The sequence below is a fragment of the Monopterus albus genome, unplaced genomic scaffold (assembly GCF_001952655.1).
Source record: "Monopterus albus unplaced genomic scaffold, M_albus_1.0 scaffold4.1, whole genome shotgun sequence".
NCBI classification, from domain to species: domain Eukaryota; kingdom Metazoa; phylum Chordata; class Actinopteri; order Synbranchiformes; family Synbranchidae; genus Monopterus; species Monopterus albus.
In genome coordinates, this window is record NW_018127884.1 from 7,474,060 (window position 1) to 7,501,789 (window position 27,730).

Consider the following 27,730-nt stretch of genomic DNA (forward strand, 5'->3'; position numbering starts at 1 on the left):
AGTCTGAACGTGGCCTTACTCTGCTCTCTCACTGAGGAGTGATGGGGGCTGGGATAGAGCAGAACCACACACGGGTCACAGGGGCTTTAACAAGAGCCAGATGTGCTCAGGGGACATGAAAATACATAGACAGGCACCTCTCTCTAGCATTTGAATATGAATGTACTCACATGTAAGTGTAGAAGTCTGAGGTATTTGAAGAATGTTGGTAGTAAAATCAAAAATAGCTACTCTGTCATGTTTGTATGTTATAATAACAGTGCAAAGAGCAGCAGACCTCTATTCATTTAGCTACTTGTTAATCAGCTATAATTTGTGTAGCTTGCACATTTAAACCTGTGGGGGAGGTGTGGTTCTTCTGTTCAAGACAAGTCAACAGAACAGAAAAATGCCACTTTTTCAATAATCAATTAATCATTGGACTAGTTTAAAAAAAAAAAATCCAGACTCTGGTTCCAGCTTTGTGTGTTGCTTCTCTGTGTATCGTTGTAAAATGAAGGTTTTCAGGTTTGGACTTCTGGTTCTATACAGCTGAACTGAAGATGTCACCTAAGGTTCTAACTAGTTGTAATGGCAGATTTTTTTATTTTTTTTACTTCAAGAACTGATTAATTTATTAATCGAAAGACCTATTACGCAGGTGATCATTAGTTGCAGTCCTAAAGTGTTGTACGTTGCAGAGGCGCGTTTTCGATGGGCATTGTAGACCAGTAACTCTGTTTGAACTAACGGAACAAAAAATGCAAGAAACATCCAAATTAGTGAATTAAAAACTGTGTAATGCTGTATGTAGTCATGCCGCAGCTAATCTCAGAATTGCTGTTTGTCACAGAAACATAGCACGCTTTCTAGCTCAGGTTTTCAAGAGTAGCAAGCGATGGAAAGATTTGACATGGAAAACGGAGCTCAAAGAAAAGCTGATACATGTGAGACGAGTAGTTCTGTTGGTGGGTTCAAAGTCAAAGACTCAACACTACCTGGCCATTGGCTTAAAGGACAGGTTGGCTTCTTGTGGGAGATGGGTTTCCAGTGATGTCTGTATTTAAAACAGCACATTTTATGCCGTGGCGATCTGTAGATGAATACCTCAGCAATCGAATGTCCCTGGTTTAATTCTGAGCTTTGTTGCCTGTCAACTCACAAGCCCTGTCTTTTGTTTCTTGTCATTCTTCCTTTATCCAAATACAATACAAAGACAAAATGAGTTGGGAAAAGTGTAAACCAATTCCTGTTAAACTGTTTGTGTATTAAACTAAATTCCAGAATGAAGTGTTTATAGTTTGATAGAAATAAAAGTTGTTGGTTTTAATGTCCTTGGTTAGGAGCCTAGAAAGTATGTGAAACTTATAGAGTTAAAGAACCCTGCTTTTTAAGTTTATTAAGTGGATCCCTGGGCTACTGTCACAAATCTGGGTGGGGAAATGAACACCTTACTTTAAGGAAGGAAGCCAGTTCATGGGGCCATTAAACAATGCACTTAGCCATCTGCTCCAGTGGCCATGAGATAAGACTGTGGTTAAACCGGGCAGCTTCCTGGTGTTAATGTGTTACTGCTGCTGAAAACAAGGATCCACACTGAAAGAGTTTACACATGGTTTATGTAGATTCAAACAGGTCAAATTTTTGTCATTTGTTTATTATTAAATAATTAAGTTTAATATGAAGCTCTCCTGATTCCTTTTTATCCTCAGTTCTATGTGTGGAAAGTTAAACCGTCAAGCTCCTGGCAGCTGGAGCGAGCCACATTGTTTGGCACAATGTGAGAGGTAACTGATCTCTTTGTGCAAGGAGTTGGTTTTAGCTTGAACGTCATGTCGCAACGCGTAAGGACAGGATTTGCCTGTTGAACCATGCGTCTCTTCCTATGTCATTCACACACAAGCTGACCTGGGAAGTGGAGCAGTCATCTGTGGTGCAATTTGAAAAGGGGCAAGGGTTTAGATCTGATAAGCTTTTTATAATGAAAACAATGAGGGGAATACTTAAAAGGCTGTAACTAGCCTAATGGAGGCAGCAGTGTGGGACAAATGCAGCATTAAGGTGGAGCTTTTTTTTATGGCTGCTGTAAATGTTTTTTTTTTCTCCTTTGTAACAGGAGGCCTGCTAAGTTGTAACAGATCTGCAGGTCTGAGCTGTTCCCTTGTGCTGCAGTGTAGCAGAGATGCTGGAATTAGATTTCAGATCTGGTGTCATTGTCACCTATAGAGAAACTTCAGCTACATAGGACTGCCAGGGGTGGGGAGATTAGGTTTTGTTTGAGAGTATTTTGGCTTTGTTGCTAATCGCCATGAGGATCAAATTTTAAATGATATAATTATACTGTGTCCTTGTTGTGATGCACATGGAGTACAGGACGTTTTGTGTATCTGGCAGAACGTCTTGTTTCTTTCGTCATTTGTATCCTTTTCTTCTTGAGCCTGAATGTCTTCAACATATCAATACAGTTGCTTTTATTCAGTCTGTGTTGGAAGAAATCTTGTCAAAATACTGTTTGGCACAAAGTGGCCAATAAAATATCGAGCAAATAAACACCCCCTCTCTGTCTCTCTTGCTTGTTGTTGCATCTAAATTAAATTTTCAGTGCGTCCCATCATGCACTAGGCTGTTTCCCCTCACAGCACCACACTATGAGTAGGTGCCTATTTGTTTTTGAATGTTTCCAGTAATGTCTTGGTAACCTGCCAACTTGGCTCCTAAATGCACTACAGGTAGAGCTGTTTGTTTTTTTTTTCTGATAACCATTTGAAAAAGGATTGTTTGTTCTTCCAGAATGTTATAGCATCTGTTCTACTGATGTGACAGCCTTGTCAGGACTCTCTTCAGTTTTCACTGACGTCCTTTTAACCTCAATAGTTTCAGTTTGACAGCGAGAACCAGATGATCTCTGAAACAGCATTTCTTTCCAGGCCATCTCTTTGTGTTGCAAAGGAAGTGGAATTTGTAACATCTGTGTACAGGATTGTTGGTGTGTGTGTGTGTGTGTGTGTGTGTGTGTGTTCTAGTGTTCATGAATAATTTATTGCTGATGCAAGATATGCATCAATGAGTTGTAGCAAAACCCCCCGCCCCACCCCCCACCTCATCAGATGTTTGCAAAATTGAATCTCTGGATGCCTACTTGAAGATGGAGCTCATCTTCTTTATTGTGTGTGATGATTTTGCTGACTGCATTGAAAGCTTTATATGGTAGTTTTTTTTGTTTGTTTTTTTATAACTGAAGAGGTTTGCTGCCACTGGATTATTGGATTGGCAATGATACAGTATACATAACTAGGGCTTTCCATACCACAGAAAGGCTTAGGTCCAGCACCAAAATGTTTTTGTGGAGCACCTAAGCTGAACGAATGTAAAAAGGCAAACATAAAATGAATGTAAAAAGAACAGGGAGTTATATGCACTGAAAAATAATGGAGAGGTGGCTTGATCTCAAAATGAAATGTAAGCTGGAACAGGATAACCCCAGTTTGAGACTCTGAAGTGTTACATGTGCAATTAGTGGCATCACCAAGCAAATCAAACAGCTGTTTGGCTATTTGTCAGGACGGTAGTTACAGCCATGGATAAGGTTAGCCTCCACAGAGAATACCTGAAGTAGGCTGTAACTTTGTTGGGGTATAATTCTTGTGAATAGTAACAATAGAGATAGCAGAATGTAGCATGTTTTACAAGTAAAGAAATCACTAACGTGCTGAATTAGCCAAGTTATGTTTGCCAAGGAAGCTAATTAGTTGACATCTGAGCTGATGTACATGAATAATATGTTATTATTGTTATTACTATGTGAATAATTTTATTGACCAGTTTTTGGCTACTGGGAACCTGTTTGGTTATGCTGGGGGAAAAAAACTCTGGTGTTATGGTTCAAATCAATATTACATCCTTAATTTGTTTCTGATACTGATTTATTGACCAGGATATGTCAAACCACTCAGGGCTGCAGAGCCAGTGATGATTTTTATTGTTGTTAGGTTGATTATGTTTTGATAAATCTAGAAAATGTCACAAAATGCTGAAAAATGCCCACCAGACTTTCTCTGCTTCTTTTGATCAATTCAGTTTACACTAATACAAAACTGCAAAAAGTACAAACTCCTCACATTTGGGATGGTGGAGGCAGCAAATGTTGGCATTTGTGCTTAACACATAATTTAGACTAGTTATCAGTGTCACTGGCAGTTAATTTTGTCAACAGTTTAAGCACCTAATGGTTTCAGCTCTTAAAATACAAACCAGTGAAGTGGGATCCACTGTTAATGTATTACATCACACTAGACATTAAATACAAAAATGTATTATAATAACAATTTGGTTCTACTGTTAAATTTAAACACCAGAAATGTATTTAAGGAAGACATCACATGAATATACCACCACAAAAACTGAAAAGATATTTTATTAGTTTGTTTGACTGGTTCAATGTTCTTGGAGTAAGTGAAAGAAAGTGCTGTAAATAAGTGATCCTAATCCTCGGTGTGTGCTTTCATTGAGTTATGGGCAGTGTTTCTACTGATCATCCATCTTTGTTGAAAACTGAGAATCCCTTCTCCACTACATTAGCTTACTTTTGTCCCCACTGTTGGGGAAAACTGGCTTTATTGGTTTTGCAGTACAGTCCATATATCAAGATCTAAATCTAAATATTGTTATATACACATGTAACATTGGTAACATGTCTAACATCTGTGCTAGTGTTGTGCCACAGTGCTCTAGCACTGATGTTAGAATGGGCTCAGCAGTGAAGTGGGCTCTCACATCCACAGAGTGTCCAGATCCCTGCCATATTTACCACAGTGTATAGGAAACCAACTGCACAGGAAACACTGAAGGGCTTGTTTTTGTTAGAAGTGTCCATCTGTTTGGATCAGTTTCTCTGGAGGATGTTCAGCTCAGGGAAGGTCACCCATGTTTTGGACAGGATACTGGGTGGCTTTAGTTGGTGAGCCTCTGACTCGCTCTCACTCCCAGGGCAGCAGGCCAGAATGCCTCAGCCCTCTCTCTCCTCAGTTGCACACTGCCGTGGCAGCACAGTAGGGATACTCCAGCTCCCAGATTTCCCTGGGAGTCTAGTAGTGCCATTCCTGGTCTCTCCAATACAATTGTAGCCAGGAGAACTGCAATTGTGGTACATTGCAAATAGCTGATTCCTACATTGAGCTAAGCTTTGAGGGAGCTTTCCCAACAAGTGGGTTCAGTGTTTAGCCTACAGAAAACAGTCAGCCCACTGCTTTCCAGGCCTGTAATACTAACTGTTTATGACAGAACTTCTCTCTCCCCCCTTTCTTTCTCATCCCCACACAACACAGCCTGGAACCTTTATTATCCTTATTTTGGCACCATGTTGGTGTGTTCATCTATTTTGGGACAGCTAACAGTAAACTCAGAATGTGTGACTTCATTCCTTAGGTTACAGGAAACATGCTTTGTTTCTGCATAGTTACAGTGACATACAGTACTGAAAGGGAGATTCTAAGGAACATGAACACGTGCCTCACGGCTAGTTCACGTTTTTCATTCTACTAATGTAATTTTATGCAGATAACATTACTTCACCCCCCCAGTGCCTTTATGTGCTGAGGGGAAGTGACCTAAATGTGGATTGAAAGCAAAGGGTGCCATGCAGTCACAAAAGTATCACATTAAACGACGACTTGAAGAATCTCTGATAGTGTTGTCAGCTTCTAGGAAATGGGTGTGGTCAACCTTCCTGTTTTTCTCCTAGCAGAAGTGAGGTTTGGGCAACCAGACGGCTGAAAGCAGAGGCCACCAGCTGTGAAAGTGGGCTGGACAGTCCGTGTGTTTAGAGCTTCAGACTGGACTGGACTCTTGGAGAGAAAGGAATGTTCCCCACTAGTGTGACCTGAAATGCCACCACAGGACACACACAGTTATCGAGAAACAAGGCTCATATGGGGGACAAAGAACAGGACACAAGGTTGTGTCAACAGCAAGGTTCCAATGACCGATGTGCTGGGTAGTTTGCCGAGTGCCTGATGTATTCAGACTCAGTTTTGCAAATTAAAATATTTGTATTTTAAGCTAAAAATAATACAGGTGTCGTATTTGCTCCTTCTAAAAGAAAGTCACTTTCGGCTTTTCCCGTTTAGGGGTCGCCGCAGCGAATCGTCACACTGACGACTCGCATGTTGACATTTGGCACGTGTTCTACACCGGATGCCCTTCCTGACGCAACCCTGATTCGAACCCGGGTCGCAGCGGCGAGAGCCCTGCGCCTTAACCACTAGCCCGTATTTGCTCCTTCTTGTTTTGTTTTATTGTGGATGTATTCTTGTAGGTGGCACTAAGGTGAGCATGATTGCACCAGGCCTGCACTTCTGCCTGCTTCTGTTTTATGGCTATAGCAACCAAGCACTGCATCCAGCTTCTGCTAATCAGTTTGACAGCAAATGCGTGGGCTCACTTGATGCTAAAATACAAATCAGGTTGATATAGAAGACTGCACCATTTTCTGTCAGCTATGTTGTCACAAGCTGAAATGGCACAAGCATCACTGAAATGTGTAAGGATGTGGTGACAACAATATGTTGTTTAAGATCAATAAAGCTTTGTAAAGTCTGGTTATTTACACCTCGAGTCAGGTCGAAGTTGTTTGGAGCTACACTTGGGATTATGTGATGCCACCAAACCCTGTGAACTGATTAACAATGATGACGGTGTAAAGTGTCCCACCCTAACAGGTATGGTAAAGCTAACAGCCGGGTGAGGGAGCTGTCACATCAGCCCAGTTTGTTCACACCCACACAGCTTGAGAGCAACTCTAATTGGAAAACATAAATGTAAGCAGCTGTGTGGGTGGACCATGGGTGTGGAGGGACTTTGAGGCCATGCTCACCAGTGTAGGTTTTGATTTATAGTTCAGTGTTGGATTTCACCACTGCAACGCTAGACATGTATTGTACCGTCTCCCCACAGCTGGTTACATCTGGATAACTTCTATCTCACTTTGTCCTATTAATAAACACGACACAGCAGCAGCACAATTACTGTGTTTACAACCATTCACTGTAATAAAACTCGCCAAGCAGTCAGCAGTTCAATCTTTGATTTGAGTTTTATTCGTCTTTCTGGATCTTTTATTGATGCTGGGACAATCAAAACTCCCCCTAGGAAAAGTAAAGTATCCAGAGGATGAATTGATGGTGCTGTAAGGTCACTATCAGTAGCTAGCCATTGTGTGTGTGTGTGTGGGGCTTGGTTGTTTTCACTCTCGCCTGCTGAGAGTGAGATTGAGGAGGAGGTGGGGATGGAGAATGGCTCGGTGTCTGCACTCAGAAGATGTGGAGCACATTCTGTTTTTGTGAGAACTCATCCAGCCGTGCTGGACCGCCTGCCAAGCTGTGCTCTTTAATGGCCATCTTAACAGGTGTCTCAATTAGACCTGTGCCAAAACATACTTGAGACTCTTCCCCTTTGCATTTACTGTGAATTTCTTTGTCCTTCAAAGTTTTCTTGGACATAGAGTAAGAATATGGTTACTGAGAAAAGAATAACATGAGCACAGAGGCCAGACAAAGTTAGCAGAACTTTATTTGATGATTGTGGAATGTGTACATTTTAATTGATCACATTAGGTCAAAGATGCAGCTTCTCCCAAGCTATAAAAATCCATTAAGAAATCCAATCCCTCCAAAACAACAGGCTCTAAAGATTGTTGGGCTGAAAATAACTCTGTTCAGAGGAAAACACCTTAGCATTTTGAGAGGGCCCGCAGTCTGACACCGAAGTCAACTAAAAGAGATGGATACTGCGCTTATAATTGCTTTTGCTAATTCATCTCATGTGCACAGCTCTCTCCACCCATGTTTGATTACTTAAACTGTATTGATGTAGGACTGGACTGTGATTTTTCTCTGCCAAGATGTAAAATTCAAAGCAGTATACTGCTTAATGTCCCCTACACTTTCCACTCTCCGGAACAAGTGTCTTGATTGATATTATTTTTATGCCGGACACAGCGCAGCTTTATTTGACAGGGAGCTGAAATAAAGGCAGCTATGTCTTATGAGTTTAATGTTGCTTGACAAGGCAGCGACTGCATTTTATTCTTGTAATATACATGAGATCTGAGCTGTTTTTCCTCTGTGCCACTGTCTACTATGAATAATTCTTTGTTGTAACTGCATTCAACACATCTTCCTATGATTGCTGAATTATTTGGTTGGTAGAGCTCATTTGTTCATACTGCCCAGGGAATAGAAATTATGAATAATTTTGTTGATGGATGTTTACCCACATAAATGAACACATCAATTTCAGATCAGGAGGAGCCTTACACTCTGCGGTGGCTGCAAATGGACTTGGTTTGCCCACGACTTCTGTGTTGATGTGCTTTAAGATTGGACAGTGATAGGGTTAAAAGCCATGATGACCCATTGAAAAGCCAATCCAATTTCTCAGGAGTAGACTCACTGCTCTCAACTAATTTCAGCTCTACATAATTGCTGTTGACACTATTCTATTGCACTGTAAATAAGGTATCACGCAGATTAATATTTGCTTATTATTCTCAAGGCATTGCCTGCATAGAAAACCACTCAGCACTGATTTGAGCTGCAAGGACAAACAGCACCTTATGTTTTCTGTTATCTACTCTTTCACTACTGTGTCCATATTCACATAGTAACTAAAGTTCCTCTGTGAATTTTTCTTGTAAACCATGTTACTGCATTCTGTGTATCCTTGAGGCCTTAAAGGTGTGGAGTGCATTTCGATCCTAATATAACATTTACAGAGATGAGTTTTCTACTCGTGCATTTTTTGCATGTTTACTTGCCTGCAGCTGTCGTCCTGTTCTCTGCCTTTGCTGGGGCACTGCGGTGCTTCTTAGTGTTACCACAGACATCAACAGCATAGTGTGAAACAGTTGTAGGACTTCTTATTGCGTCTTCTGAATTTTTGTGTGTGTACAAGAACAAACAAGACAAGGACAAACATTGCTCCATACTGGTACTATTGGTACAAAAGATCCTGCACTTCTCCTTCACTAAACCCTTGTTTCAGGCTTTGTTCTGTCACTAGTGATCTGACACTTGAGTATTGTGCAGTGGAGTGTGTGGAAAAGCATACAGCAGTCAGTAGCCTGGGTTTTTAGTCCCAAGTTATCTTTTTTGTTTAACTGTGATTATTATCCTTCCTTTGACTATCAAGGTCTCTGCTAAAAAGAGATTTTATAAATTCCTTATCGCATCCAGCCATTATGTGCTACACAAGGTCTGTGGGTTTCTTGTAACACTTACTTTTAAGATGCCTGATATTAAAGGAAATGATCCTTTACTTACAGGATGTGCTTTGGCTTCCTTTAACAGATAAATATCGAAAGTGCTTTCAGAAATGGCTCACGCCTGTTTCCTGTTCACAGATGTAGTGCCGGTCATTTGTGCAGAAACCTTTGTCAGTGCAGAGCTTTAAGAAATGTAATCTCTCCCAGGTAGCTAGAAATTGGCTGTTCCTTTTAGCGAACTTTTATGCACTGCTGACTATCTGTTTCTGTGATGGTCACATCATGTACAATACCTAACGTGAAGGTCGGTGGTTTGGTTCCCATTCTCCCCAGTCCACATGTCGATATGCCTTGCAGGCGCAGCGCTTTGCAGGGACAGTGCCACCATCGTTGTGTGTGTGAGAGAGAGAGTTTGCGCCACAGATGGCTGCCTCGGTTCTGTACCGGAGACAAATTCCTTGTGTGTGTAACATACTTGGCCAATAAAAGTGATTGTCATTATCACCTTCAGTATGGCTCAGCCAGTTATAAGGAAGTAGTACTGTATACAAATATATTTATTTCAAAGCTTTTGTGTTAGTTTATTTTAACACTTATGTGTGAGCAGCAGCAGGATTAGTTTTTTGCAACATCAGTTTGAAGCCTATTGCTTCAGTTTTATCTGAAATTAATGTTGAAGCTGATTTTGAGCAGGATCAGGAGGTTGTGTGTGTGTGTGTTTGGTGGCCTGTAAGGCACCAGGTACCCCTTATTGGATATTCACTGTTGGGTTTAGGGACAAAGCAGCGGAGGATTTTGTCCTTTAAGTCCTATAACCTGCAAGGTGGGGCCTTCGTGGCTCAGACCTGTTTTCCATGACATCACACATGACACTGGTTGGATTGAGATCTGGGGAGTTTGGAGGCCAAGTCAACACCTTGAACTTTGTGTCATGTTCCTCAGACCATTCCTGAACAGTTTTTGTCATGCAGCAGGGCGCATTACCCTGCTGAATGAGGCCCCCACCACCAGGGAATGCTGTCCCCATGCAGGGTTTAGGTGTTGCGTGTCAAAGTAACATCCACATGAATTACAGGACCCAGGGTATTCCCAGCAGAACATTGCCCACAGCATCATACTGCCTCTGCCGGCTTACCTTCTTCCACTCCTCTGTTGTTCAGTTCTGACACTCGTGCACATTGTAGGTGCTTTCGGTGGTGGACAGGGGTCAGAATGGGCACTCTGACTGGTCTGTTGTTACACAGCCCCATATGCAGTAGGCTACACTGCATTGTGTGTTCTGATATGTGTTTGTCATAGCCAGTGGTTTTTCAGCAATTTGTGCTGTTATAGCTCTTTGGTGGAATCAGACCAGAACGGTTAGCCTTTGGCCCCTTCATGCATCAGTGAGTCTTATGCGCCCATGAACCTGTCAGAGGCTCACCACAAGGCCTGCTGATTTGGAGATGCTCTGACCCAGTCATTTAGACCTCACAACGTAGCCCATGTCCTCACACGTGCCCATTTTTCTTCCTGCTTCCAACACATCAACTTCAAAAACTGACTGTTCACTTGCTGCATAATATATCCCTCCCCTTGACAGGTGCTGTTGTAGTGAGATAATCAATATTATTCACTTCAGCTGCCAGTGGTTTTAATGTTGTGGCTGAAGATGAACTCCTGCAGAATCACCCATTTTAGTTGATGGTAGTTTACAGAAACAGGCTGTAAACCACATTTTATCATCGATAGCCTCTTCTGAACATCTATCCCTCTTACAAGACACCACATTATCAAATCTTAACTTATCTCCATGGAAACGGCAGTAACAAACAGTCCAGTCCTGTTCTTTCAGCTGTGCGGTGGATCTTTTTTTGTGATCTGTTTTTCTTTCACCCCACTTCACCTACTGTACAGAGAGGAGGAGTACAATGAATGGTAGGCTTTTTGTTGAGTGCGGAGGATCATACATTATAGTCTGTGTACCCTCAGGCGTTGGCAACAGTAGAAGTAGAACAAGGTTGTAGCTCAGTTACATGTGAGCTGTGTGCAACAGGACATGCTGGACCAAACACTGGCAACGTGGAAAGGTTTCCTGAACTTTAAACCTGACAGATGCATATTACAAAAACATTTTGTTGTTTTAACCCAACAGAAATATGATGAAATGAAATACTACACACCAACAGTGGTGCAATATTGTTTTTTTTTTTTTTTTTTACTGAAGACATTTTCATTAAGAGGAAAGGTCATTCACCTACCAATAGAAACATTATGTCCTCTTTACATTTTTCTCTAAGTCACTGCTACTGTGCACTTTAGGGAGACTCTCGGACAGTCCATTAAATTAAAGTGCAGAGGTGTTGGATACCTTTGGTGAGTACAGATACAAAAGTAGCCCGTCCTCTGTAGAGGGACATGACAGTGATGGAAATGCTTAGGATGGAGAGTGCAGCTTCCTTTAATGGCCCCAGTGGCCCTTCATTGAGGTCGGAAGAACCTGTTAGGGCTCTGCTGCTGGACAGAAATACTAATGAGTGCTCCAAGAGTAAAGAGGGGAGATAAAATTAGATGTCAGAGTTTAATCTTATTAGGTCCTCTCCCACTGACAAGCACCTTTAGCACAGGCTTCATTTTGTGTGTGTGTGTGTGTGTCAGGGAATGTGGGGGAAAAATGTAACAGGTTATTAATGAGATGGTATATTGGTAATGAAAACTCTGACAGTTACATTTGTTTTTACACTCTTGACATTTACAGCCCAAGTGCTGCTTTACTAGTTTTAACACACTGTTAACTTTATAGAAGAAGCTTCAGATTCAGCTGTTAAACTTACTGTCAAGGACATTACCCATGTGTGTGCGTCCTAACAACTGACTTTAAAAATCTGTCACCATGCTTGAAACCTCTCAAGCAATCACATTTTAAAGTATAAAAAAAAACAAAAAACAAAAAAAAACAACAAACAAACCTGAAATCAAGCGATGAGACAAAATATGTGTAATCACTTAATTTGGTGCAATAATCTGTAGCTGTGCTTGTATCTTGTGACTCACTGATGTATTAATATCACTGCTCATGTTTATTCATCAGTGCACATTAATTCTGTTCATCCCAGGACTTAATGCCAGCATGCTTTCATGTCTACTTATATAATGGTGTTTATTTCAGTGCTCCTGGCAGGGGGGCCTTGGGACTGGAATGCAAACTGTTTTAGTTGAATTGCCAGAGTTCAGGGTAAATCCCAAAGTCTTTCCCATCACTGTAAAACCACAACGCCTTTACATGTGTTGCACTTTATTGTAGTTGTTTGAGTTTTACTTATTGCAAATGGACATAATCTGAAACCTTAAAGTGATAGTTCAACATTTAAAATAGCGGCTTCTGGTTTCCTTTCTTTTGCTATTAATGTTGTCATCCAGCTTTTGGCAAGAAAGTGAGTAAGCATGTTTCCCAAAATGTTGAATGATTCTTTTTTTTTGGGCTGTACCATAATGTTGTTTTAGTTGACTGGGGTATTTTTTAAGCACCAGTTAATTAAAAGTGTGGATTAGGAATTTTCTGAAGGCAGAGTAATGCCAAAAGTAGGAAATAATTCAATTATTACACTGTATAAGAACCCATTTGGCCTATTATCTACAGGAAAGTGGAAAAAAAGAATGCTCCCCAGTATTCCCAGTTTTAGATTTTGTCATATTTTGAACTAGATGCTTATAAAGTGTTCTGTTTAATACAGTTTCTAAGCTCAGATTTGATTTCCCTCATTGTCTCAAAAGCAGTCATAAGCTGTTTTTGCACATGAACTCCAGACAGTGTCTGCAGATTCAGGTCCAGACTTTGTCTAGAGTTGCTCTTTCACACATGTAGCACACAACAGGAAACAGTCCGTGTCAGACTTGTTCTCACCTGCTGGAAATACTCTGTTTGGTTTATGCACGGGGAGCATGCCTGGGTAGAGCGTGCAGGAGTGGGGACATGACACAGTCATGTAGTCAGTTTATAATTTGGTCATAAACAACTGACTGTCTGTCTGACAATTCTAGCACTGGCTCTTAAGGACAGAAGTTCCTAGATCACATCGTGTCTCCAGCTAGATATTTTTGTTGGTGTCTTCACTGTAAATGACCTTTTTTTTTTTTTTTCCTTCACCATCTGATGTTGTATTCTTCTGGCTTCACGCCAGTCACATGAGAGAATGTCACCAACACACCCACTAGCTCCTTGTGAATACTCCGGACTATACGCTGTTGTATTCTCACATGGACTCACTCCAGCTCGCTGGGACATTACATGAATTTTGTACTAGGGAGCTGGCAGAGTAAAGTCTTTTTAAGACTCAGGTCGACTGACTCAGACATTTGTGTTCTCGCATGCATCTCCCCTGAGTAATGTCTAGAGAATTCCAGGGTTCCAGTGCATGTGGCCTTAAAGCGCTTTACAGTTAGCACTCCCAGTGATAGAACTGCCTCACCCTGTCGCTCTCCAGTTTCCTCCATCAGAAGCTCCTTTTACACTGCCCATTCAAGTTGGTATTATTGCACCAATTTTCTGCCATGTTGTTCTGCATAAAAGGTACCAAACCGGCTTCTATGTAAAAGGGGAGAGGAGGCCTGGGGGGTTGTGGGCTGTGGGCTGAGGTGTATGAAGCTTTGATGAAGTGTTGTTTCTGTGAGGTGCCACTGGGAGACTTAAATTTTACTTCTAAGAAACTGAATCTGTGACCACACTATGCACAACAGCTTTGACTTCAAATGATGTTGTAAATGTGCAGGACGAGCAAATCCTCTTGTGCTCATCCAGCATTGTGGATTTGAAAGCAGCAGCGTTACCAGTATGCTTTGTGTTTTATAGGTCATTCCTCTAATACTGGGATGCCAGTGTCTGTGTAAAAGGAACACAGGGGCAGCAATATGTCGGCTTTTTTCACTTCAGTGTAAATAGCAGTGTAAATAGGCAAAACCACGATAAACAAGGGCCAACTTAATGCCAATATGAATCTCTGTCTCACTCACACACACACACACACACACACACACACACAGATCAGCTAACCAGCCATAGATGCTGTTGAATTCCTTCACTAATGAGGATGAGCTCATGAAGGCATGAGAATCGACAATGTGTTTGGAGAGATTTTATCTCCCAACTCTTATAAGACTCTAATAGGGCAGCCTTTGATTTCCAGCAGACTGATCATAAAAAGCTGTTTGTTTCTGCCTCTAGCAGATTTACCAGACAAGTGTGATTAGAGGTTCATCATGTTGAGTACTGTGTCGATCACAGAGCAGACTGTTGGAACAAGTCTCCTAGAATTTACACTTGGATTGTCCTTGAAATGCCACATTTAGTATTTAGTTTCTGATTGTGTAATTTTTATGTAACACATCTGTAAACATGATGTGTTGAAAGAAATCTCTGCTGCTATTAACCCTGTGCACAAACAGAATTTCTTGTAAACTAGGCCACAGTGAATGTAGTCATTGCATAAGTAAGGGTGGGGCTGTTTGTCGTCTTTGAAGGGTGAGAGGTGTTGTAGGGCTCAAACTGTACAGCCAACAGTATAAGAAAGCATCTCTTAAACATTGCATCGTTAACAGACATTTTTCTACATGGAAATGTTTTATTCCATGAAAATATAGGAAATTTTATGCAAAAATGTGTTTAATCATGTAGAAAGTTGCTAAAAAAGTTGTAGTATTGCATAGATTTCTATCTAGTGCAGGCTTTTTTTCCTCTTTTCTCCACAAATGTGCACACAGGTAGATCTGACCCCAGAATTTTGTTATATTTTTTAATGTAGATATGCTTTTTTTTTTTCATCAACATGGTCAAGTTCAACTGGAAAAGAAACATTTGCCCAGTGACACAGAATTTAATTACTTATCACTTTGTGTTGAGTGATTTGTCCGATTTGAGCATCTGAGTGATTTAATGCCCCAACTCCATCTCTAAGACCACATGAATTACATTATTTGTCATTTTCTGAACAGGTTATGCCTTAAGACCTTTCCACTGAAGAACACTGTATTGAAATAGTGCAGTGGTTTTCAAAGTGTGCAGAGGGAGAGTGATTACAGAAACATCAATTAAACGGTTTTAAATATTAATATAAATGACATGTTACTGGAAGGATAATGAACAAAGTTACAGTGCCACCACTGCAGTCAGAATTAAGTAAATAATACACAGAAAAAACTTGGCTGTAGCACAAACATGGATGAACTGTATTTTTGAGGTTTTGAATAAGAAAACCCACTGAGACGGGTGCTGTGGATGATTCTTACAGTATCTTGCACTTGCCTAGTAAAGGCTGACATCAGAAGCTTTGGGAGCTGAATTTCGAGATTTTGGAAGCACTTAGAAGCTTGCATCCCAACCTGGGAGCAGCCAATTTGATTGATTGGGGTGACTGGTTCGGCGGGTAGAGCGGTCGGCTCCCAACCGGACGGTTGGAGGTTTGAATCACTGTGCCTGCAGTCCACGTGTTGAAGTGTCCTTGAACTGAACCCCAAGTTGCCCCTGATGGTTAGAGCTATTGGTGTGAGTTGGCGCCGCAGATGGCTGCCTCGGTTTTGTACCAGAAACAAATGTCTTGTCTGTGCAACATACTTGGCCAAATAAAGTGATTATTATCTTTATCCTTTTTTTTTCCCCCAGAGGAAACATGATGATTATCAAGACCAGCAGAATAATTTTTTAAAAGCCTCATCAGTAATGGATAAAACCTATCTGCCCTTTTAGAAAGTCATCTGTCTTATTGGACCTCCATCAAATTGCATGTGATAGCTAAGGGCAGACGCACCCAAGCCCACGTGAAAGAACCACCGGCGAGGAAGGCTGACTGCTGCGTCACCTCACGTCTGCTTTGTCTGTCAGGTTGAAAAAGTGGCACTTGAACACACTGCACAGACTATAGCTAACGGCTGACTAGCATGTCCGTTCTGTGCCTGCGTGACAGAAATAACTCCCTCTACCCACTAGGTGGCGGTATCTGTCTTCACCATTCAGAAAGGGAAAGAAGAAGAGCTGAATTGCAGAACTAAATACAGCAGGTCTCATTTGAAACAGCTGCTGTTTATAGCTGCTTCTAATCGAGAATATGTCTTAAATTGTAAATGGCACTGGCGTTCTCTGCCCTTGGTCTTTTGGTTGTGGAGGCAAAAGACAAGGCGAAACTGCACTAAATGGGTGAAATCATTGATACTACAGCGACAGGCTGAAGGGGCTTTCTCCGAACTGTTTTCTTCTCTTGGTCAGAAAGCCTTTCACCACAGTGCCAGCTGGTTGTAGTCTGCTCAGGATGGACCTATTCTTTCAGATGGCATCTGACTGCACCCCGAGGCTAACGTCCACATCTCACATAGCCGGTCAGTTCTGGCCAGGTGGAGAAGTGAGAGTATTCACTCATAGACCAGATGGTTCATGACCGTTCTTTTTCTTTTACCACAACAATGCATTTTTCTTTTGTCAAACATGAATGTGGAGAAAACAAAAACCATTTAACTAAATAAAGGGTAAATATCCATGACTTAGCTTACTGGGTCATGTTGTCTGGAAAACCATATATCTTGATTGTAGGTCTGCTTCTAAAATGTATTGATTTTTCTATAATTGATTATGATAGTCTGTGGCTTTGGCGTTTGATCTAAGGCCTACACAGCTGTATTTGTGTGCTGTCTTGTGCTTATGTGACTTGACCGTTACAGCAGTATAAAGACTTAGCTGTGGAGAGTTATTCATGTGAGGACAGCTCTCATTGACCCGTCAGCTAACAGCCAGCTCTGCCAGGACACAACCTTTTTTTTTTTTACACACTCCCTCATTTACTAATCAGAGACTCAAGGAGGGCAGAGAATATAATAAACTCATGTTTGTTTATATTTATTAGTAATTCAGTTATTACTATTGTAATCTTGTATAGACAGCAAGAAGCATTTTATTTGCTCGTGCATTTAGTATTTGTCTTGGTACAACATTGACATTTATGGTGTATCTACAAGTTACTAGGTACTATAATTGTCATAGTGTCTGTGAACATTCAATCTGCACTAGTGTCTCCAGCCAGTAAACATCATGCTTCCCTGACATGTAGGCATCCTTTCATTAGAAATCAACAAGAAACTTAAGCTAAGTTTGATCAAATGTGACTGATAGTGTAGCAGCACTGCAAAGATCTGCCATCATCCCTCACCTCGCAGCATGCACACTCTGTCATCTCGACATCGCCATCATTCAGATGGAATTAGAAATACCGCCTCTCTTTTGAAACAGGCTTGCTCACAGTGCTTATATAAACACATATCCTACATTTTAAATGTTTCTTTGTGTGTGTGTGTGTGTTGCAAATCAGCGGTTGTATTTATTTCTCCCAAGAGCACCTGGAACTTGGATTTAGTATCACCCCCTGAGCACTGCTGAAATTTAAGTTCAGGAGCAGTGGAGGGCAAATAGTGGAAATAAAAGCAGAAGCCGTGACGATGGCTACACCTTAAGTTATGGGTTGCTATAGTTGAAAAGGTGCTGGTCTTCCAAGTGTTATTGGGAATGTGATACCTGTAGGTTTCAAAACAGTCAAGAAGAGACAATGAGGGAAAGCTAAGTTTCAAAATGATTGAGTTCCGGTTCATGGAAAAGTGTAGAAAAAGAAGTGAAGCAGAGAAATGTGCTTTTCTTTTTTCTTTTTTTTTTATCCGAGGCAAGGTCAGGAGCAAAGAGAAGGGGGAGAAGTAGAAGTGAAGGGGTTTGATTCAAGATAAAGGTCCTCAGGTTTTGCAGCAATACAGTCTTCACCTGAGGGTGAGGGTTATTTCATCAGAGAGCCACAGTGGTGCAGGAATTGTGCAGGGTGACTGATAGCAAGGTTGTAGGAGTGGGAGAACTAATCACCTGCAAACAGCAGAACACATGGCAGGAGGTAATCTGGTGTAAGCAGATGTGTTTTTTGCAGTGCAGATCAACACGAAGGAATAACAGCTCATTAAATGAGCTCTAATATTGTCAGATAAAGGGCACAAAGAACAGGCAGTGTGCAAAAGCTCATAAAAGACGCTTTTAAAGCCTTTTAGAGTGTCTGGTGATAGAGGCGTGATAATCACATGATATTTAATCATGCCCAGAAAAGAAAAACATGGCTTTTGTGCACTGTAACCCTCTGTCAGCTATGAAAGATGTAACTATATTCAGTCAGTTCTATGCTAAGCAACAGAGAACGATAAGTAGAGAAAGAACTGAACAACGGTCGCTCTAACCACGATGTCACTTCTGACTCCTTATAGAGAGAAGTCTTTTGAGGTGTTTCTCAGCTGTACTTTCTGCTTAAATGTCACCACCAATGTCTCAGCATCCAATTTAATACACTTTTTTTGTCAACATCATTAAATATACTAATCTAACTTTTTCAGAACATTTGGGGAAATGTGGAACTGTGCAAGAATCATCATGTGTTTGCTGTGTAAACACAGTAAATGAACGGTGCCAGTAGCTTGTTGGAAATAAACCCCATGTTGATAAATAGTTTTACCTTGTAAGGCTTTATCAAAGTAGTATTTTATTCCTACATACTTCTGATGCATTTAGACAAACATCTGTGTCTTTCTGTGCAATGTAAAGGCTAACAATTGTCAGTAGGAAGGGGAGACAGAATGACCAGTGTAGGATAATTAATGAATGGGGGAACAATGAGGAGAGAACATTTAATGACTAAGTGCAGTTTGGACGACAGGAGAACCAGCTGTGCAAACCCATTTTCAGGTGTGAAGGGGGCAGTTCAGTTGCTTTGCCCTGCTTTGAAAGAAACTCTTGGCTATGTCCGGGTGCCACTGTGGCAGTCTGTGCCCCTGTCCCACCAGTTCACCGCACCAAGTACTTAGACTCCAGTCTAAACAGCTCGCTGGGTTGTTTTAGGAGGCTGTATTGCTTTTGCCTGCTTAAGTCTCACTTTCTCGATTTAGCTCAACTCAATGTACAAATGAAATATGGTACTGTAGTGCCCTACATCCCCTACAGCCCCTAAATCAAATGCAATTAAATGTCAAAACTGAAAGGAAATGTGCCATTGATTGATGTGTCCGTAGTTCAAGTGCAGTAATGGCCTCCTCCTCAAGTGGAATATTGAAAATCTACATGCTTGGTTCTTGGCATTCATGGTTCCACATGGAAAACAGTTTCAAGTTGTTCTTTTTGTAGCCCTCGGCTCTCTTTCCCAGTTTGTGTCCAGATATTGTTTGGCTCTATGTAAAGCATAATTGTGTCAACAGACACAGTAGATGAGACACCAGACCTTTTGATAAGTGCTTTCCCACAAGGTAAACTTGGCAGACGAAGAGGGAGCAAGCATGCAAACAAACCAGTAGACAGTAATTTTCCACCGTCTCTTACATTTTAATGAGGTTGATGGATTAATGCCTCACTTTGTTAAAAGGCCACTCGGAGAGCTCCAGTTAAACCTGTTCTTCTCTATCAGTGGCCAGCTTATCACGTCACTAATGGTCACTTGCAAGTCCTGACCCCTCTGCTTCCACTTCATTTTTTCCATCTAAATGTCATTGTCGTAGATGGCCGCTTTCTCCCAGTGGAAAGTAGCCAACTCCCACAGAAACATGGGTCATGAGAGTAAATGGTTGAACACATAAGCTCTTAAGTGTTGTTTCTGATTGCCAAATGGCAATTGAGCTCCCTGGTAGGCACTTAGCACGGCCAGAATGGTCTTCGTGTGTTGAGTGAGGCAAGTGTGTGTGCATATGTTTGAAACAGTTGAGCTATTTTTAATGTCAGGTGACCTTTGTCCCTGTGTACATCTTGGAACAAATTTAAGGTACGGCAATAGACTCGGTTGTTTATGACCAAATTACAAACTGGCTATGTGACGGCACATACCTAGGCACTGCCCTGCATAAACCAAACAGAATTTCCAGTAGGTGAGAAAGCGCCTGGCACGGACCATCGCTTGTTGTGTGCTACATGTGTGAAAGAGCAACTCCGGACAAGTTCCAGGCCTGATTCCACAAGCAGTGTGTGGAAACAGCAGTTGATTTCCTTCATTGCTCAGTGTTACAATTTCCAGATGTTTGTGAACATGCCTTTTTTTATCATATGGCTATATTTTAAGGCGAGGACCATAGGAGAGAGATCTAGTTTCTTAGTGGACCCGGGATTGCGAGGTGCATCCTCAGTAACAGTTTGTGCTTTAAACTGTGCTGTTATCTTTGAAAACATTGGTTGACTGCCTGAATCGACTATCACTGTTTTGTTTCTAAGTACGTTTTCACTGGTGTTAGCATTATTTAGAGTTGCTTAATGGACACTGCCATGCTCCGTCCCTGTCTGTGATTAGTGTCCTGCCTCCCAGGCTCTTATCAGGGCACACACAATGCACCACTGCCTGCTCTTGTTCTTCTCTTCTTCACAAAAGGGACCGTTGGCTCAGCTAATGCCTCTCAATATCAGAGTTTTATCCCATTTTTCATCCTGCATTTTCTCTTCAGACTTGCTCCTCAGTGGATTTACACTCTCACTCACAAAGACACACACCACCTCTGAGCTGAATATCACTGTAACGTGTCTTCCCTCTTGGTTATTGCCTCTGTCCGCTGGCTTTGTGTGTATGGCCTTTTGTATCATTGCATTTACTGTGATTACATGAGAGCAGAGGAGGCTGGGCGACTGATCTTTGGAGTGAAGGAATGGTGCAGTACACTCTGCAGCACCTAAGCTCTACATCAGCCTTTGCTGGAATGTGTAACATCCCTGTCTGATGGCAAAAATGCATGTAATTATTTCTTGTTTTTTATAAAACGTCATCAGTTTGCGCTGCTCATAATAGTTTAATGCTGCACATCTCGAGTCTGTGTGCAGCGGTAATTTTGTTTATGACTCTCAGTTGAGCGCCATTTCCCCATTTTCTCTTTAGTGAAAATGTTAATTAACAGCTCAGAGCATATGGAGCTGTTAACATCACCAGAGTACCTTCATAGATGTTTGATTGGTTGGCTGATGAACACAGTATTTAACACTGAATGGAAAAGCTCATGTTTTGCAACTAAGGTTTTTTTTTTTTTTCTTACACAAATAATCTTTATTTCAACCAAATAATGAATCTGTAACACCACATTTAAATTGACAGCGATTTAAAGAAGGTAGATTTGTATATTTGAGAGCCACCACCTGTGTGGTCTTTGTACTTGGTTAATCATTTTAATTATTAATGGATTATCCAAGATGACTCTTGTCTAATTGTGTAATTGTTGTAGCGCTCATCTCCCTTCTGAAACTTTTATGATGTGGAGTGTACACTACCTGTTTCTGTCATTTTTACTGCATCGGGTGCTGAGTATTACTGAATACAGCTTTTTAATAGGACAGTATTGTACTGTTGTGTTTTACACACCGTTTGGACTAACTGCTTTTCTGTGTTTAACTATTCTGTAGAGGTTTAGTGGTAGCGTTACAGTGGAGCCTTTTGTTTGAAGCTCTTATCACATGCAAAGGTATATATCAGAGTACAGAGAGGGAGATTATCTTATCTGGTAGCTGACTTCATTTTCTTGTGTTTTTAGGTGTTTGGTGATTATTATCACTTCCGGCATCGTGCAGTGGTGAAGAGATCGCTGTCAAATCACAGGTTGACACAAGTCCGTCTGGAAAGAGATCCCAAGGTAAGACGTTTATTTCGGGGGCTATGATTAATGGCCGTGTGTTCATGGTGGTGGATGATTTGTATTGATTTTTTTTTTCCATGCTTTACTGTGGGGAGAAATTGTGTGTGGTGTGGGGGGGCAGACCAAAGTAGTAATTATTTTTGTTATGTTTTGTCATTTTTGGTGAAAATATGATAGTTTGGAGCATACTGACTTTACAGATGGATAGCGGAGAGGTGTGGGGGAGTAGGGTGTGGGGGTGGTTTGTGAAATTTTTATGATACAGTATTTTCACTATGAAATTGCAAGTAATATAATTGTGACAAATTTAAAAAAGTCTTCTGAAGCGCTTGCAGATGATAGGACTGAAAAGTGGTTTTTAATATTGACTAATACTGACTTTTTAATATTGGAGGCTGTCGATGTACAACACTTGGGTTGTTTTACTTTGAGTTCATATGTAATCCTTATGCAAATGACCTGAACATTGGTGAATGCTTCACAACTCATGGTACAAATGTTCAATATTATAACTGGTTCAGTGTTATGGCTTTTATGTGATGATATTAAACTTGATTTTTTTTTTTATTAGAACTGTATGGGGGGTTATCAGTTTAAGTCTCAAGCTGTTTATTCTAAGATGAATCTAAATCTTTTCATCCCTTTAATCTAAAGTGATGTTAGGTTTGCATTCAGTCACCACAGCTTGTGACTGAATGTAGTGCAGATGAGAAGCAGAGTAGAGATAAAGAATCAAACCTTCATTTGTCACCATCTGTGTTTTGGCTGTCTCAGATGAGGCACAGCATCCACATTAGCTGTTTGTCCTTTTACCTGAGTGGTCGGAAGTGAGCCCATGCTTCCCCATGGATGCTCCCCAGCTACAAAGCCTCCTGTGAAAATAGTTCCTCCTCTGTGTCTGATCCAAATTAAAAATTTCACATTTCATGTTTTCTTGCTGTTTTGCAAGAGAGTTTGAGATTAGTTTGAAAATGTGTCTGTGTCCTACCCTGTTGGGAAGGACAAAGACAAGAGTGTGAAATTAGCATTCATGGCATGGTACAGAGCATGTGGCTGAGACAGAGCATGTATGAGCACTTTGAAAGGAACTTGTATCAGAAAACCACTGAGTGAAACAAATTGAAAACTATTAACAAGAAGAAGAATAGTTTTAAAGGCCTTGGGACCTTTTCCAAGTCTACTTAACTAACCTGTACATAACTCATTGGTTTTCTGAAGAGTGGTTGTGAAGCTCAAGTCTGACCTTCACCATATTGGTAACGCTTCACTCCGCCTGTTACGGCTAATCCAAAAATGGGAAAAGGTGGAGCATGAGTGGAGCTCGCTAGACAGCTAGCAGCTAGCCACCTAAGGCAGGGCCCTCCTGCGTCAGTCAAAGCTGCCACACTCTTAATTATGCATAACCTTTACTCTCAATGTAATATAAACAGGTGTGTTATAAAAATTCACCACCCGTGCAGTTGTCATGGAAGGGGAACTTAGCTATAGAGAACTGTTTTCGTACCAGGCTGTAAGTAAATCATGTTTTTTTTTTTTTCTTGCTGTAAAGATGGGCACTTTAACAGTAGTGCCTATGGGGACTGACTGCCTTTTGGAGCGAGCCTCAAGTGACCATTTGAGGAGCTGCAGGTTTTGGCACTTCCGCACTGGTTTCAGTTCTCAGCCTCGGAGGTTGCCTCTTGGCGAAATACTAAAATTGCTAAATAACTCAACATTGGACATCAAAATAGCTTCTGGCTGTGGACAAACTATGTCACAGCTTTACATCAAGGGTTTCCTATTATATTTTGTGCACTATTCTTTACTGTTGTGTGTAATAAATGTAGGTTAGGGTATTGTTATGTGTGGAGAGTTTGGACTGAGTTTAGACAGCCTCTCTTCAGTCCTAGCAACATGAAAAGTTTAAATGTCAGTTTCTGTTGACGGCAGTACTTCTGAGCAGCTGTAGCTGTTAAATGTTACTGAAACAAAAACAGTCACTTTAATAAATAAAAAACAAAAAACCCAGAGCAGCCTTTCTTGCATTGCTCACTGACACTCACTGTCATGTGGAAACAATTCATTGGAACTGCTGGCTGCAGTTTATTTGTTTGTGTTCATCCATGGTTCACTGACTGACAATGCTGTCACAGCAGCAGGAGAACGATTAAAGGAGCGTAGTGGGGGGGCATACCCAGAGCACCCACAATGGCTTTTAGCAGGGCTTCTCAAAGTCTGGACTCCGGTCCGGATCGGCAAGTCAATGCGGACTCAGCCCACACCTCCTATTAGAAACGCAATAATACAATATAGTGAAGTGTATGTTTACTACTTTGAATTTTTTTTAATACTTATCAATAAATTTAGTTTTGTAGAATCTAGACAGTTTGGCGATCATTACAGTGATAAGTCTAAACATAATCATTTTCCTGTTAGACATTGTCATGGCAACTTTGACGGCCAGCGAGCGTTTGACGTTTAATGTAAACTAAGTTAGCTAACGGCTAACAAGCGTTCATGTCTGTTTTGTAGGCACGAGAAAGCTTTTAGGTGATAAGCAGGTTTAATAAAAGTCTTTTGCTTATCCTTAATCATTCTGGACATTTGACATCGAATAGAAATCAGATTCAGACCATTGAATAGTAAGTTTAAGAATGCCTGGCTTATAGTGAAAAACTGATCTGAAATAACTCTGACTTTATACAGCCAATAGTGATTGCTTGACTCTGTTGCTGATTCAGCAGAATGACTCATGCACCTCTGCTCTGTCACCGACTAGTCTTTGGGTTCTTTGTCTCCACTGATCTGAGCTCCTTTCTGTGTTATACCAGCTGTTGAGAGTAGTGAGAAAATGTTTCACACCACTTCCCATTTCTCAGCTTTCTCACACCACAGTCTTTTCTTCTTTGTGTCTCTGTAAACTCTAAATTTAGATCAACATTTGTACAATTCTGTTCTGTCATTTTGGTAAATGGAGAATTTCAACTACAGTTATAGTTATTTAGAATAGTCTCCATATAAATCTGCATAAGTGCAACTATAGGAGCATTATATACATGAAAACTAATCTGCTCCCATAAAACAAACCATTGATGGTGTCTGCCTTAAGGTACCACTGGCCATGCAGCTCCACAGCTCCACAGCACAGATGCATACAGTACTGGGATTAGAGGCACTTCTGCTGAGGTTGTTTGCGTCCATTTTAGAAACAGTCCACCTCCCTCTTTGGGTTTCCTTTAACGCTATGGCTTCTTTTCCTGTTGTTGAATTCTTTTTTCCCCTGCATCTCAGGGAAAGTTGAGCGCTACAGGTCCAGATCCTCATGGCTGTTCAGTCCATTTGTCAGCACCTACAGGAATTTTGCAAGATGTTAGTTATTACATGTTTTTATTCAATCAAGGGAGCTTTGAAAATATTACAGTAACTTAGTGTTTACAAAATCCATGTGGTTTTTGTGTATCACACTTTCTTCTCTAAACATTAATGCATTTCTGTAACTGTGCTCCAATTACATCTGAAGCCAGCAGATTGCGAATTTGATTCGCATTCACATCAGTGGCACAGCTTTTCTAAAAACATTGCAGAAGTAGTTCTAAGAGGAGAAATTTTGAATCTTAGAGAGACTGCCTCTGGTTGAAATGAAGCCTAAACAAAAGGCTTGGTAAACTCTCTTTGAACAGTGTCTAATTACTGTCAAATGCACCTGGACCTCTGCCAGATCTCAGACCAGCTAACACAGACCTGCTAATAGGGTCTATTGAAGATTTAAAGCATCGGCCTATCTGCTACCTCCATGACTTTGACTGTCTTTGTTCAGTTGTTGCTTTGTTTGGTTCTGTGGGCACTTTGCTTTGTGTCAGTGCTTTTGTTTGGTTAGTTAAAAAACAAAGAAGTAATAGGACAGACTCTGCAGAACAATGAGTGGATCCAGAAACAAACCCAACTATCGTTTGTTTGACTCTGGTGGAGGCTTTTATTTTTATTTTCATTATTATGGCAAGAATAGTAGCAGCTGTAACATAAAAAAGCTTTAGCATCAATATATAAATGACCAAGCTACTAATCTGTACTATAATTGGTATTAGGTTTATGATAATGGTGCTTCATTTGAGATCTCCATTTGGCTTTAGAGCGTGGATGCTGTGTTTGTATAATGAAGAAGGACAAAGCAGCGAGTGAGCAGAATGAGTAGAGCGGGGAGTCTGTTTCTCGGACTGATAGGACCCTGCACCTAAACACAAACCGAGCAGTCTATTTGTGAGCATTAGTTCTGCACTGGGTCGGTCTGGGCGTCTGAGATAGAAGCAGTTTTTTATTTTTATTTTTATTTTATTTTCAAAGCCCATTTATAATGAAAGTGCTGTTTGCCAACTTCTGGGGTGCTGTGTTCTGTCACAGACTGTTAACGAATTTCAAAAGACTCTTCACATGAAAATTGCAAACTAGAAAATGGAAATGTTTATAGTGACACTCCTGCCAAAAATAGGATATCTGTTCAGTATGAATTATTAATTTGGTGGTGAGAAATATGACTTGTATTGTTTCTTGTTCCTGTTTATTCTGGATATAAGGATTGAAGAGAAAAATTTGTTGGAACTGAGGACTTTTATGTGTCCAAGTCCAATTCCATAGTTTATTTTACAGGATAGACACTGACATGCAATTTTTCAAATGGCTGGAAAAGTATTATAGGGAGATGCATTTCCCTATCCACTGATTAAAAAGAGACCACTTCTCATCTGTATTAAAAAACACAGCACTACTGATGGAAATTGGCCAAGTTTAGTCTGTACAGTTGTATGATTTACAACTGATCAACGTGCTTTATGATTAACTTTACAAAATGTGCATACTGAAATTATGTACTGCTTCCCACAGGAGAAGTTAAAGCGTTTCTACTGCTTTCAGGAAGTTATTTTCCCCAAAGTCGACTGAATCTGCATCGTCGTCTGGGTACAAAGTTTATGACACCACTAATCATTTGTCTCATTTCGTTACGACTCGGACTAAAGCAGTCTTCTCTAATTCATGAATTGGTGGAAATCATGCCTTTGCTATGTTTTGATGGACATTTCCAGTAACTATTAAGATGACTGCCTGCTGAAATTAGCTGGAAATAACTGGTGTTACTGACAACAGTGATTGTAGCTACTGTACTGGCATTAATCAGCATGATTGCTAATACAGCTATGATTGAGTAGTCATGTTATTATCCACCTTGCCTGCTGTTTCAACCTGAATGGGACGTGTTTGTCACTGCCGTTACTGTTGTCACCTAACAAGAACAGTTTTTTAAATGTTCATATCACAGTAAGACCTTTGAGAGACAAATCAAATGTTTTAGATTCAGTTAATGCAGTCCTAATTTTAAATGTTGGCATAATTTTCTGTCAGAGTTGTTGTACCAGTCGTTCTAGTTAGACCAAGTAACACTTTGTATAGAGCTCAAGTAGGAATAGAAGCCGTCACATTGTCAGGGAGGTCACAAACAAGATTGCGGTGTACACCATGTGTTGCAGTGATAATGAGAAAGTTTAAGGAGCAGATTTGATGCAAGATGAGCTACACAATGCAGCCAACAGTCTGTTGCTTTATACCTTATACATAACTTCCTGTGTTGCTTCAGACAACAAATATTGTGCAAACATTGCATTTTTTCTTTCTCTTTTTTTTTTTTTTTTTTTTTTTTTTTAAAAATAATCCTGTCATGTTTGAACAGCATCGGCATGGAGATGTTCCAAAACAGAGACTTCCTCTGTGAATGTGTGAAAACCAGATTTCATGTGTGGTAGAAAAGCAGATCAGCAAACACAAGAGGGGAAGTCACATACACGCTACCTTATAACACAAGAGGAAATGTCTTGTTTCTGCAGTATCTGA

General features: G+C 40.7%; 1 protein-coding gene across 4 annotated transcripts in view; it reads left to right on the top strand.

Moving 5' to 3' along the window:
- Positions 1-27,730, top strand: part of furina (furin (paired basic amino acid cleaving enzyme) a) — an 84,914-nt gene that overhangs the window by 23,223 nt on the left and 33,961 nt on the right. For all 4 annotated transcript variants that reach the window (XM_020604967.1, XM_020604996.1, XM_020604975.1 and 1 more), the window contains exon 3: positions 21,770-21,868. In XM_020604967.1, coding sequence (XP_020460623.1) covers positions 21,770-21,868 — 99 coding nt within the window. The remainder of the gene's footprint in view (positions 1-21,769; positions 21,869-27,730) is intronic.